Source organism: Triturus cristatus, chromosome 6 (assembly GCF_964204655.1).
Source record: "Triturus cristatus chromosome 6, aTriCri1.1, whole genome shotgun sequence".
In the NCBI taxonomy this organism is placed as follows: Eukaryota; Metazoa; Chordata; class Amphibia; order Caudata; family Salamandridae; genus Triturus; species Triturus cristatus.
Genome location: NC_140589.1, coordinates 1,230,022,411 through 1,230,037,633, shown reverse-complemented (window position 1 = coordinate 1,230,037,633; position 15,223 = coordinate 1,230,022,411). Strand labels below are relative to the sequence as shown.

General features: G+C 45.6%; 1 protein-coding gene across 4 annotated transcripts in view; it reads right to left on the bottom strand.

Annotated features, from left to right (window-relative positions):
• The window catches only part of SERAC1 (serine active site containing 1), a 401,166-nt gene that overhangs the window by 319,193 nt on the left and 66,750 nt on the right, over positions 1 to 15,223 (bottom strand). For all 4 annotated transcript variants that reach the window (XM_085612157.1, XM_085612159.1, XM_085612160.1 and 1 more), the window contains exon 2: positions 3,120 to 3,219. In XM_085612157.1, coding sequence (XP_085468283.1) covers positions 3,120 to 3,210 — 91 coding nt within the window. In that variant the 5' untranslated portion in view covers positions 3,211 to 3,219. The remainder of the gene's footprint in view (positions 1 to 3,119; positions 3,220 to 15,223) is intronic.

Below are 15,223 nucleotides of genomic sequence, written 5' to 3'. Positions count from 1 at the left end.
ATCGGGGAGGTGCAGCCGGTGGGCACCGGCAATGCAGAGGATCTTGGCGTCGTACGCAGCGCCGGGGAAGGTCGCTGTGGAGGTGCGACCGGCGTCGGTCTGGACCCGGGAATGGGTCCAATCGGAGGCCGTGGCGCCGGAGCCACAGGTGCGGGAATGAGGGGGGCCCCTCCATCCTCTGAACCTGCAGGGACCGACGGGACGCCAGCAGGGTCAGACTGCCTAAATATGGCACACATGGCATCATAAAACTCCTTCAGCTAGGCAGGGGTCGCTCCCAGACCCGGAAAGGCAGGGAAACGTGGAGCAGACCCAGGCACCCGATCCACGGAGCGGGGTCTCGAACCTCGAGGTTCCTCTGCCGCATCGCGAGACATGCAGGGCGAAGTTGAAGCATGCTTCGGCTTCTTGTGTTTTTTGTGGTGCCTCTTACCTGACGAAGAGGACTTCGATTCGGCGAAGCAGTGCTCGGACCTTTCTCTCGACCGGGATCGAAACTGACAAGCCAAACTCTGCCGTGCCGGATGCCGGGTCGCGAGCAGCTTCAGGGAGCGCTCCCTCAAAGCCTTTGGTGCCATGGCCCGGCAGTCGAAGCATGACTTCGAGTCATGGTCGCGCTCCAAAAACCAAAGACACACCAAATGGGGTTCCGTCACCGACATGGCACGGTGATAGGCGCCACACTGCTTGAACCTCGAAGTCTTCTTAGTCGACAAACCTGAAACACACCAAAGAAGTCAACAAAAAGTCAAAAACGTCTGTCAAAAAGTGACAGGGGGCAGCTCTCTTCAACGGATCGGCGCTGGCTGGAGTGGAAAGTAAAGAACTGACGTCAGCGCACTGGAGTGGCTGTTATATTGACAACTCGGACGTCACGACGACGACGAACACGACTTCACGTGGAGTTGACCGACCCCACCTACCGGCGCGCAGGTGTACTGCTAAGAAAAATCTTCTGGATCAAGCCTGACGCCTGGAAGTTCATAGGTAAGGAATCTGCGGCTAGATGTCTCTATCAGATGAAGTGCTTTCATGTGGAAATAGCTGTATGCTATCATAAACAGTAAATTAAAAGGAGCTGAGGAGCAGATGAACGAGATGCTCAGTCAAAGGAGAGTATATTAGGTGTGAGAGATAGGACTGGGAAAGGTAGGACTGCAATTACATGTATAACTAAGATCTGGGTTCAGCATTTTAATAAATAGAGTGAGTTCTGGAAGATCATTAAGAGAACACACATTTTACATCAATTTCAACATCAGACACTGTCAGCAGAGTGAACCCACCACCCAGTTGAATGATACTAAATGAAAGTGAATGAGTGCACTTGAATGTTTCATTATACAGACTATGTTACACATTTTGAAAGCTTAATAGATGAATGAAAACGCGTCCTCTCCTTCTTGCATTGTGATAGTGACATTGACAAAGAGCTCCTGTCTAAGCTTCTCAGAGTCTGAGAAAGGTGCGAAGACAGATTTCTAAATTGAAAGAGACAGGGGCTTAAGAATGTCACCAATTAAGAGTATATAAAGCATTTAATTTCATTTGATGTGAGCCAGCACAGAAATAGCACTGGCCAGCAATGCAGTCTCTTTTCTTCAGTTTGCAGCTACACTAAATGCAGAAGTGTGGTGATCATTCAGCATACAATAAATCAGCCTGGAACTGATGACCAAAGCTCCCACAAGGACCTCATGACCATCAAAAAGCAGTCCTCTTTAATATATGACGTTTATAACAGCTGCCGGGTACTGGAACACTTATGTATTGCTAGCCTTCACCATAATACTTAAGATTTTACCATTTGAGAAAACTTTAAAATTCTCCTTAGTGTGAGGCTGAGTAAATTGCTGAAAGTGATATTTGGTCTTTTAAAACACAATCTAATGTCAGTCAGTCTTATGTGAATTATTCTACATCCAGCTCGACTGCGGAATTGAGCACAAACTGGTTGGAGGTCAATTTTGTCACCATTATAAGGCTGACAACTCACTGGGAGATTTTGTAGTCCTTTCTTAGATGATACTCTGCTAAACGCTGCATCTTTTCAAATGTGTTGCATAAACCTGTAACAGCAAAAGGATTTTTTAAAAGTCTTGTTTTGAGGCTGAATTTTTCAAAAATAAGCTTTTGTTCCATATTTTTCGAAATTCAAATGTTTGTCAAATAACTTTAAGGTGGACGTCTGTTTTTTCAGCCAAATGATACGCAAACAACAGAACATAGCCAATAGGACAACAATACATGTTTATATTTTTCATTAAAGCTCCATGACAAAATGACAGCGATTTTATCCCAACGTTAAGACCTTCTAAGGTGCATTAACGCACATGCGCCTCCGACTGCAGTATTTATGCACCTTAATAAGTGTTTTGTTGCAACAGGCCATATAGGTTTGACCCTAGACCATAAAGGAGCTAAGTTACTAATTAAGTTTGGAAGACTTCACAGCAATTTAAGCAAAATAATTTGGCACAAGGGTGCACCAGCATTCTATCAGTGAAAAATATAAGACTCCATGGTTGGACGTTGAGAGTTTCAAGTAGCAAAAAGCTTCCTTTTGAGGTGCCAAACCTTTAAGCTCAGCAAGGGACTCCATAAGATGAGAAAATACCTAGATGAAGGCTAGGAAGTCAGACCATACACAGGAGACTGGTGTACGGTAGATCTTAATGTTGTACTTGTATGCTGTTCATCTCCTGTACGCTAGGAATGCAGCTGCAGACCTCAGTAAACAAGTAAGCAATGCTTGCAAGCCTTGCGTGGCACTTCATGGCTCACCCATAGACACGGCACTCATGAATACACCACAGGTAAGACTTGAACTGAAAAGGCCAAATACTTTTGACACAGATGAAAATCAATGAAACACCTTGAGTATTGATGTCTACCTTTATGAGTGGAATGTAATTACTTGTGCTTGTATAATACTTGCATTTTTTAATATGTTGTATTTATTAATAACAAAATAAGAAAATAAGAATTACAAATGTTAAATGTAAAGTCATTAGTCAGCAAGTGATCTGTCTTTCGACATTTTGCCCTGAATTAAATCATTACATCGTACATTAAGAGGTCACTTCCCATAATTATTACATGTAATGCTCAGTGCTTACTCATGTCTTTCCATTGTCGATCACCTTTTGCAGAACCACTGGAGGTACCTATTCTTCTACAGCAAATCAAGCAACAGGCTGCCAGTGACATACTGAAACTCTAGAAACAAAAAGCAAAATTAAAGAAAATGTCAAAGCAACATGTGAAAATGGAAGATAAGATCATCTAAATCCTGACTTTTCTTGCTAAAGTCATAGTCTTCAAATGTTCACTGTCAATAAAATAGCAGTGTATTATATGTATCACGAAAAAAATATCTCAGGGGATACCTTTGCGGCTACATGAATAAACCCCATACATAAGACAATAAGAATCAAAATGTCAAGGAAATGTTTGGGAGCAAATATTAGGGAATAGTAAGAAATGATGGAAGTATATAAAGCACCAGCAGCCCGTATCCTACACAATAGTCATAAGAAAATAAGGTATGTTTTAATAGTGAAATTATTAAGCTGAACTACAATATGTAGCCCTGATGTCCTAGGAGTGAAGGTTAGTGGCATCCCGCTAATCAAAATGCTATTATCTCGAGTAATAACATGTGCAATACCTTACTTTTGAACCAGGGACTTGCAATACTTGCACTCTGAGAGAACTTTAAGTGTATTCTGGGCAAAGCAAATGCATTGAGTATTTTTAATTTAAAATTGAAAGATACATACAAAACAAAACGTGGTCAGGAGACAAAGATAAAAAGTTTGATAAATCTATGTACAATCAATACACCCTTCATGAATATGATGATGCAAATTGTCTTCCTGCTTAAACCTTCTTTGTCTTCCCCCTCGTCCATTATTGGTTTAACATATGCTATTAACCCATGGCACAAATTGCCTCTTCCACTAGACTTGAATTTGTCCAACTTGCTCTAAATTTTATAATACATTTCGAATACCCACCAGAGACCTTTAGGGGCTTAATAATTCACTATTTCACTCAGTGACCCCGTCTCAAACATATTAAAGATCAAGCAGCAACAGAGCACAAAACAATCAGATTCAGTATTCTGGATTCATGAATGATCTTCCTTGGACTTCCCAGCAGAGCAACACATAGTTTAAGTTTAGTTTGATGCCAAGACCATTTTTAAGTTGGACATGAATTCTGAACATGTGTATCAGCTTTAGACATTTCCCTATGACCTGGATCCATTTATCCAAGGCCTCCTCATATAATAAGCACACATTTCAATGAGAACTGTTGCAATTTTCGAGAGTAGGGCATCATTGATATCATGAGTAATATTGTATGCTTTGAAGGCAAGAGATGACAGGTATACAATATGTGTCCATATTCAGTTTGCACTAATCAATATTAGACAGAGGGAGATTAAAATATCTTACCTATAGGTTTCTAATCCTTGTATGATGTTTTAACAGAAGTAATGGAAACCCTGCCAGGAGAATGAAGAAATGCCTCAGTGCATGCCTTGGAAGTCTCACCTGTATGACAGTTTTTAAAGAAGCTTCTTAGTTGAAGATCCTTGTAGAACGTCGCTTTAAATTCTATATCGAATTTCTAATCAGTATCTGTGATAGGAGAACCAATCAGAGCTCTACCTACCAAATATATATTTTTTTCCAAGCTGGGAACCCAGATGCCAATATAGCAGGATGGAAAGGGTTTGAACAAATTGGTATGGAGTCCACCTCTTCGAGACTCTGGTTTTACATAGCATTTGAGCATATGCTTGACACAATGACCACAGAAACATGAACTGAATTGTTTTAAATAATTAAAATTTCATGATAAAGTTGCCTAATCATAAGACAGCAATTTCTCCACGACCATATGGGAAACTTAAAAATTTAAATCATAGATTACCACTTGCTTAAGAACCTGGAACAGAACTGCTAAATCATTGGATCTTAAATCTGGTAAACGTCCAACCTACAATTGGCAAGGGTCGCATAAATCTTTTTCCTGGAGAGCCATGGTGTGTTTCCTACCCAAATGAATGATATTACCAAAACTTTCAGTTTGGATGAAAAACAAAATATCCAGGCATAGAAATAAAGGGGAACACTGCTGGAAAATGCCCATTTTAATCAGGTCAATGTGTCCTACAATGGATAGATGATGACAGGTTTTGAAATAATTTTTCTGCCGTAGCTCAAGCAGTACACATCATCCACTGTCCCCGATACTTGAATCTCCAAGAACCTAACCAAATTCTGGACAACCATATTTTGCAAACCTACTGGTAGTGCTCTTTTTCTCACAATACTTAAAAACTCTTCTTTGATTTATTTTATACCCACACAAAATTATTCTACTACAGTGAATACACTACCGATAATTTTAGTTTCAGGCATAAGGAAGACTACATCACCACCACCATGAAGGCGAGGATTAGATGCACACAGGACTTCTGGGGTACCTTTAATTAAGATCCTTGTGCAATATGTAATACAAGAGTGGTTCCTGAAAGAGCACAAAGATTAAGGGCGAAAGAGGGCATCCCTGACTGGATCCCTGTTTGATCATAGTGTTTCCCAATGAGGACCCATCTATCGTCAATTCTGCTTAGGGGTCTATGTTATCGCAAATTAATAAACCTGTTGAACTGGAAGATTTGTTCATCTTCTTTAACACGGCCATCAGATACTTCCCCTTTCATTGATATTTAAGAGAGTTTTTTTTAAAAACAAACAGGAGCATGGAATTTTTATCACCTAATGCCTTGAATCTATTGTTTAGAGTCAATAACAAGATGTATTCATGTTTAATTTGTCCACTAGACAAGTAAGCCCGAAGCCATGCAACCCAACCTTTTTATCTATCAAAGAACGAATCTGAGAAAGAGGGTTCTCTGCCACTAGGACAAGATAAGTGTAAGTGTTTAAATTTGAATATATGATTTATTAATGCAAACGCCTTTACTACTACAGGTGAGCACTTGAAGAAAATGCAGTGAGCTGTGTGTTCATCTTGCATTATTGTGGTTTCAGAATAAAAATGTGTATACTTTAGCAAAATGTAACAATTTGAAGATTTTTAGAATGATTCCATGTTGCTCCGTGATTAAATGCAAATATCTGCAAAAGCTGGAAAGTGGGATGGGTGTTTGCTTTCAGCATAAAACATACACAAAAAAGATATAAATAAAAAAGGTTGTGATAAACTATAGTAGCAAGCTACTATTTAATAAAATATATATTATTAATGGAGAATTGGGTTAAAACCATTATGTACAACAAGAAAATTAATTAAGGGCCTTATTCTCAAATAAAGTTACAAAGGGTGCACCCGTAGGTATATGTCTTTGCATTAGTGCATCTATGACTTTTAGGAATTCACAAGAGTTTACATAAGTAGGCCTAGAACCTCTACTCCTAGAAAACATTTGTGATTTTTATTTTCGCTTTAGCAAATATACTCATGAAAAAGTGCACTGAGCAATTGCAAATTCACTTTTCCTACACCCGTTTTTTCACACCAGGAAGAAGAGTTTTACTGCTGCCTTTATCAGGAATAATTTCTAGCCTTTTACAATGTGGAAAAGAGATTGGAGAAGTTGGTGAATAACCTTAAACATGCAGGTTTGTGGGTGTGCACAGACTCAGGGCATTCCAAGCCTAGAACTACCACAACCTGCCAACTTCTGGCCGCAGTATGTCCCCGATTACGAGATGCATGGTCCTGGTATATTGGTAGATCTGCCCGGTAAAAACTGTTACTGTGTGGTAACACCCCACCAGTACCATGCAATTATGAGTTTTTTTCCCATGGAATGGGGACTAAGCATGCAAACCAAGTTTTACTGGGCAGAAATATGCACAGTATTCCCTTTTCAGCATGGAGCCTGCTGTGGGGTGTAAGGGAAGATGCTGGTGCGGCAGTAGTCGGGCAGGGAGCTCCCCTGAGAGTCGGACAATGGCAGGAAAACAACTGCAGGTGGCAAGGAAGCCTGTTAAAGCCGGCAAAATTACTTTGGGGTTGTCCAGACATTAAAATCGGGTGTTTTGTTCCCAAACTTGAAAATATGTGTGTGGTGACAACAGTCTATGCATGAATGCGTGCAGCAGAATTCCATACTGGAATCCAACTCAATTAATAAATCAGGGCCTATGCAGATTTTCACAAAGGTTGCAAAATCAGAACTTTACTGGAATCCAAACCCTGATAGGAACATGAGCCTTAATCATCAGAGAAACTATTATGAAAGATTTTAAATAATGAGAATGCCACCATAATTGTCACCTTTTTGCATGGAACTAAAAGGGACAAGTAAGTATCTGAATCATTCTGCCCATTGGACAAGTAGATATTTGATATAATTCTACACCCCTGCTTAACATCAAAATAAAGGTTAAAAAAATTGTGCGGGCTGAAAGACAGGTGGAAACATTTCAACTTTTATTCATTTGATAGCCCATGAAATTAGTAAAGTCTTGCCTGTCTGTGATATTATTGGTGAAAACAGGGATAACCTTCTGTTTCTGGACAAGAGGGCACAAACTGTCCACTATATTTTGAAGGATAATAAGGGTTTAATTTATGCACACACCTCGCTTATGCAGGTTTCCTGTTGATAGCATCTCGTTCTTTTCACGTGCTATATTAACATTGACTCTTAAAACCAATAGCTAGCAAAGTCTGCCACCATGATCAGTAAAGCTTCAAATGGAGGTGGATCATTAATTTTTGGACAATAATAACACTCAACTGTATATTGGCCTTGGCCCTAATGCAGCAGCAGTACTTGTCATCTGACTTATTTCTCTCATATGTTCTTTTAATTTTAGTTCTTTCTTAAAATGATTGTAAGCACTTTTATCACTGTGGAAGCATTTGAGTACCTTATTTTCCGTACCCTGGAGTAGCTTCCTAGTATTTTTATTTTTGTTCATGGCACTGAAGCAGGTTTTCGCAACAATTTAACATCTGTGTCTCTCAATTCCGCTAGTCTTTTGAACATATGTTACTTCCAGCACTGACCAACTAATTCTCATTTATTGACAATAGCTGTACACTAGTTATTCATATTTATGCCTTTTTTTAGATATGTAAAGTCTAATTTTTTCTTCTTCCAAATGTCCTTGTTCTTTATTTTCCTCTGACACTGGCATCCAAACATTTTTCTTTCACTCACTCCCCACCCACATACATGCCTCAATGATCCTTGGTAGCAGGAAAAGGTGTTCGTCACTTTCTGCCTTGGAATGTAAGCTCCGTTGTTCACTGGAAAGATAGTCAGGCACGGCGGAACAGAGTTGAGGCCCTAGTCTCATCAAAATAAAATTTACAAAACAGGAAGGCCCTTCCTCTCTAAATCGTTGTCCTGAATCTTCTACTACTGCACAAATAAAGACACATCACCATGCCATTGCTGCTATGGTCACCCATCCATAATGCTACAACTCTACAGAGGAGGAGAGGGTGAAGACTCAATACAAAGAGCAAAATTAGTCTCCTACTTTTCAGGCACCAGAAATATCCTAAAACATATCTAGTAAAGTCTGCCAGAGCATTCACAATCTGGAGTCCAGGGATCAGCCTTCCTGAGTGACAACATCATGCTATACATCATCTTCCCCAGGTCAGCGGTTTATATAGAAAAACATTGTGTGGCCAGCTGCAGTCTTATTATATTTAGCTACACATGCATTATCCAGTAGGACCTCTCATCCTGAGGCCCTGCAAAAATGCAATGACAGTTTGGCTTCTCAAATGGGATTCTATAAGGTCTTTCAATAGTGAGATATGGCAGACCACTAGCAAGGGCAAGGAGGAGTATTTCCATTATTAAATTCCTCAGGAATGCTTTAATGTTCACTTGTTACTCTGATGCCTCTGGGATTCCCATACAATGTAAGTTTGATTTCCTCTTAGCATCGTCTGGATGGTAAACCGTGACTACAGTGTAAACCTGTGGATAAGGAACACAATGGAGTAGAACTTGGCTGATGAAATTTATCTTTTAAAAAAAAAATCAATTGAGACAAAAGGCTGGTGGATCTCTTGGCAATATAGGCTAGGCAGATGTAATGTTGGATTTCACTGAGGCAACTCCACAAGCTTTGCAACAGGAAATGAACTGGACTACTGAAGTGTATAGAGATATGTGCACAACAGGATTCTGTTTTGAGTGACACAGTGATAACATATGTTGAGCCATACTGTACGGAAAACAACCATGTCATGGGAAACATAGATTGCAATAATGGGGAGAAAGTGTGGGGTTGTGTGACAATGTTTGCAATCTGTTTATTGTTTTTGTCTAACATGAAGGTGCCAATTCCGACAGAGGGAGGGGGGGGAACTAGTGTACACGCAACTTGGCATACATGACGCCTTTACTGCCCACTATGACGCATTGTATCGCTCCCGCCTATCAGTCCCTTATCCTGATATAGCCGACTATCTCTCCCCCCTGCAAATGCCACAACTGACTATTGCGCAGCAAGACGAGCTGGGAGCCCCGCTGGAGCCAGATGAGCTCAGAGAAGCCATCTTTAACCTGTCCAATGGCAAAACCCCGGGCCCGGACGGGCTACCGGCTGAATTTTACAAGGCTGGCTCGGACATCCTCGTCCCGGAACTACTGCGAATGTACGTAGCGGCAGCGGAGGGAGCTGCTTTACCCCCAACGTTAAATGAGGCCACACTGGTCTCTATTCTTAAACCTGGCAAGGATAGCACACAGGTGGGCTCTTACCGTCCGCTGGCTCTGCTGAACACGGATTATAAAATCCTGGCTTCTGCGTTAGCCAGGAGGCTGGCCCCTCATGTACCCGCTCTGGTGCACCGGGACCAAAATGGATTTGTCCCCACACGCCACACTTCCTACAACATCCGCCGCCTCTTTCGGGTACAGGAATACGCCACGCAGCAGTGGCCAAGGGCGGGATGTCTGATACTGGACCTGGAGAAGGCCTTCGACTCAGTCGAGTGGCCGTATCTGAGGGCGGTTGCAGAGAAATATCGGCTGGGGGGGGGATACAGTGCCATGATTGACCTACTTTATGGCAGACCGACAGTCCGAGTCCGTACAGGCCGCCTCCTCTCCGCTGCCATCCGGGTCCGCAGGGGCACCCGCCAGGGCTGCCCGCTGTCGCCATTGCTGTTTTCACTGGCCATGGAACCCCTGGCTGCGACTCTCAGGACGCACGGACTGGAATGGGGAATTCCATTGGCGGATGGCCTGCATGCGGTGTCTCTATATGCAGACGACCTGCTGCTGTACGTCAGGGACATAACTGCCATCCCTGCCTCCCTCACTGACGTCTTCCGCACCTTTGAGGAGATGTCGGGCCTGAGAGTCAATTGGGCCAAGTCGGGAGCCTATCCCTTTAGCCCAGCAACGCCTGAATGCGACATCCGGCTGGGAGGGGACAGGCTGCGGTGGCATCCCACCACCTTCCGCTACTTAGGGATAAGGATCTACAGAACCCCAGCAGACGTTCTGGAGGGGAACCTCCTTCGAGCAATCGCTTCTGTCCGAGCACAAGTTGGCTTCTGGAACACCTTACCCCTTAATGTGCCTAGTCGGGTGGCACTGACCAAAATGATAGTGCTGCCTCGCCTACTCTATTATTTTGCAAATCTGCCTCTGTATGTTCCCACCAAGCTGTTCCGCGACCTAGAGGTGCTGCTGCGTAGCCTCATCTGGAACAAGGGGAGACCGCGAGTAGCGCTGGCTAAACTATACATGCCCACGGATTCCGGGGGCTTGGCAGTTCCTAATATGGAACTGTACTACCTCGCGGCGCAGATGCAATGGGTGGCGGGATGGCTGTGCGGCAAGCAGCTTGAGGACACTACCTCGCACGCGGCTGCCTGGACACGAACACAAATAAATACACTGTTCCACCCGATAACCCGCACGCCCTGCCCCTCCCAGGTCTACCTGGCGGTAGCGCGCAGATGTTTCCTGCGGTGCCTCCGCCTCACGCGCGCGACTAAGCCATACGCCCCGAGTTTGCCACTCTTGGGCATGCCTGGCCCGACGGGACCGCTCACGGAGGCCCACTTGGCTGGATGGGAACAGGCGGGCGTGGACACGCTGAGCGATCTATATGTAGATGGCGACTTACTTACGTTCGCCACCCTGGCTGAAGACACGGCTCTCCCGGCGGGACAGTTCCTCCTGCATGCCTCCCTCATGCGTACGCTCACGACTTCCTGGGGCGACATGGCGGTGGAACCCCCGACGCATACCTTCATCCAATATCTGCACGTTATGGGCAATGGCGCTCACGTCATACATTGGCTAGCACAGGTGCTGCAGGCACACTCGCAACCATCCACATTAGCACTGAGGGAGCGCTGGGCGACAGACAGGGGCAGAGACTGGACAGACAAGGAATGGGTGATGATACTGGCCAGCCCGACCAACATTCCACGCAACCCCCGCTTTAAAATTATACAATACTACATACTGCAGCGTGCATACCTCACACCTGAAAAGATTAACAGATACTTCTTGCGGGCAGATGCACTTTGCCAGCGGTGCTCGCTACCGGGAGCGGACCTCTTACACATGCTATGGCACTGTCCTGGTATACAGGCATACTGGAACAGCGTATTGTCACTGCTTGCGCGCAGTGCAGATGGACGACTACCGCGCACATGGGACGCATGCATACTAGGGTTATATAAGCGCACAAAAGATTACAAAGTGCAGGCACGCTTTTGGGACATGGGTCTCATAACGGCCAAACGCTTGTTCACCAAGCATTGGAAGGCAGCAATCCCCCCGCACATCAGACATTGGAAAGCCTCCTTCGTTAACTGGGCACAGGCGGAGAGTGCGGTGCTTCTCCGTGAGGAAACTGCAGGGCTCCGGAAGTTCCCCATCGCCCAGCTTTGGGATGACCTCCTCACAGCCTTTCAGGTGGCCTGCCGGGACCGAGGGATAACCTGAGTCTTTGGAGGGCATCGCTACCTTGCTGGCTGGGTAGCGACATCCCTAAGACCGCGACAGAGTTAGCTCCCGCCCCCCTCTGCTTGCCCCCTAGCGCCTCTCACTTTTGCCCTACAGGAGACTGCTGCCGGGCATCACTCGCTGTACAACCATGGCGCGCGCGCAGGGATTGCTGCTGCCGCAGTCTGAAGCAACGCGCACAGTACCCAGTTACGGGCCCAGACGGGAAGATATGATCACTCCACCCTACCCAGCCGCTCCCTCCCAGGCACAGAGGAGCGCCTTATACATAGAGGAAAAAGGGTGCGGACACCGGCGCTACGGGCTCTCGGCCTTTCTGACAGCCCCTTCTCCCCCCCCCCCCTCCGGCCTGCTGCTTACCGCGTATATCGCGTGGTCCAGCTGTGCCCCAATTGACAGCTGATGCCCCCTCCCACTCTAACGCAGAATGATCTCCTCTTCCCTCCTCCCCCCTTACCCTTGACCCCGCCTGAGTTTACGACCCTAATCTTGATCCCCCCTATCGCAACACATACGCAGGGAGCAGTTTGGTTATTGGTTACGTTCCCTGACCGAATCCCTACCCAACCACAGATAACAATTGTTGGAGGTGTTGTCCGGCGCCCCCGAAGCGCTACCCTACCTAGCGTGCCCTGAATAATGCTGATGAGGCAGCGATGGCGCGCACTACGCGCAGGGGACGGATACGCCCGGAAAGCACGGAACGATTTCACCCGGAGCGCACAGAGTTGCATACCAGGCGTACCCAGACGCTTAGCGGCTTGAGGGGCACAATGCTGGTGGGACGGAAGCGCGCCACGTACCACGCACATAGAGTTGAACTGCGAAGCCGCACACTGGGCTCGTCGGATATATACGCTGCCATATATGTCACTGTGAGCTATACCGAAACCTCCTTGTCGCGCTCCAGCCTACACTATGAGCATGACGCTGGTGCTAAGCTGCCAGGAGGCCTTGGCATTTGGGGGTAAACACGGTGCCTTGTGCGACTCCCGCTAAGGGCCTGGGTGGCAACCGAAGTAGCCGCAATGTGGGCTGGAACACAGCGCCATCCTCTATTGCTGGTAATGCGCTTCAGACGCATCACAACAAAACACAGAAAAGCACCATAGGCCTACCTTTACACAATGTACGCACCTAATTCCTATACAAATGTTCACCTGCACATCGCCGCCGGACCTCCGGGTTGCCGGCTGAATGGCTGTGTCTCACCATCTGGAAATGTGTGTTTTTGTCTCGCTGATCCGACACCTTGGATAGTGAATGTACATTGTAAAATGATGCAACTGCGATTAATAAAGGTTTTAAAAAAAAAAAAAAATGAAGGTGCTAATTCCGATCCAGGTCGGAAAGCACTCTGACCGAGCCGAATCGGAGTGTTTTCCGACCGAGCTGAAGTCCTGCAGTCCGACCGAGCGAGTACGATGCGGCCGTATGCTGCCGGACTCGGTTCGGTCGGACTCCCATAGAAGTCAATGGGAGCCAGTCGTACGACGCGTACATAGGCTCCCATTGACTGAATGGGTATGTCTCGCGCAAGGGCGCCCCCTACAGTGGGTACGTGTCGGTGTCATCCGCACCATACAGGCCTGTGTTGGGGGTACCCTTGCGTCTCCCCCTGTGTCCGAGTCGTAGGGCTGCGGGTGACAGGGGGTCCGACGCAGACCCCCAAAGGCAACCACCCGGACGTTTTGCGAGCCGGACACTACGGCTCGCACAGGCTGTCCGACGCGTGCATCATACTGGCTCGGTCGTAAATCGCATCCACTGCACGCCACGGTTAGCTTACGACCGAGACGTAAGGAGCGGTTCGGACCCGGAAACAACTCGGTCAGTGAATTTCACGTAGCTCGCATCGTACTTGCTCACTCGTAAAGCTGTACGAGTCGGGCAGAAAACACACGCACGGCTCGTAGTTTTTCCGGCCGGATCGCGTTCTGTGCCCTTCCGACCCGGATCGGAATCGGCCTCGAAATGCTAAATATATAAAAACCAGTGGCTCTTAAAATCCTCACTTTTCTATTTCGGTTTAAGATTTGCTGAAGCCATTTCAGCCTTATGGTTAGTTATGCAGGTTTCCTCTAGTGTTTTGATATTACTCTCTACGAAGATTTTAATGAGCAAGGGCAAACGACAATGGTTAATGGAAATACTGCTAACTGAGACAGTGATAAGTGAAGAATCACAGGTGGCTGTATAGGAATCATGAAAGGGATATACAAAACTTCTAAAAAAAAATAAGAAAAACACCTAAGTCAGCTAGTACAAAATCACCAGAAACTTCTTTTAATTAAAAATAATAATACAAAAATTGTCCTATTGGTATCGAAATATACCACTAAAGTTCTAATAGGGTGCTCCACGCAGATCTTCCTACTACCCAAATCCCCATGGAAGGACAGGAGGATGAAGGAGAACCGCTGCTACACTCAAGAAAGCCCTGCTGGCGGCTCGCTCTTTTTTAGCCTCACCGTATTTAACTTTGGTAGTGTTTTAATTGTGCTGCACTGTTTGCTGATACTCTTTTACATACTGTTGCTGCTGTTACTGTTTTAAATACTGCTGCTATCACTTTCGTACCAGTTTTTGAAAAAGGACATTTTTACCTGCTCTTTGGTTCTCTGACTCCCCACACTTTGCCTCTCTTACACATAGTGGTTGCTGACCCCGGTCTGCAACGGCTGCTGTGCCTATTGTGCGGAAGGTGGACACTCCACCATCATCTTTCTTCCTCATTTCCACTCAGTCTACACTTCCGGTTGGACGCGGTCTAGTTGTCCACCGGAATCACATAAAATTGCCAGATGGTACGGGCGTGCTGCTGGCGCACCAAAGGCGTGCCTACGGCAAGCCCGTCCGTGCCGGGACCGGGCCCAGGGCCAGGACCCCTGGTCTTTCTAATACCCAGGTCCTCAGTTATACCACTAAAGAGTTACGCCTCCTTAACATTCCCATGAAAAATTGTGGCCGATTTATTCTGGACGAAGGTGACGTAAACTGTCCCTGTGGTTGTACACTCTCACAAATACAAAGGACTAGGGATTTTCAGCCCCTCAAAAGATCTCAGAGTCACAACTCTTCTATAATCACAGAGAGTGCCAAACTTCATGGGGGCTTTGTAAATGTCAGATCACTGGCCAAACACAAATACGAGATTGCAACCTAGACATACTTTTCATGACAGAAACCTTGGCAGATGCTGCCTCCGACCCT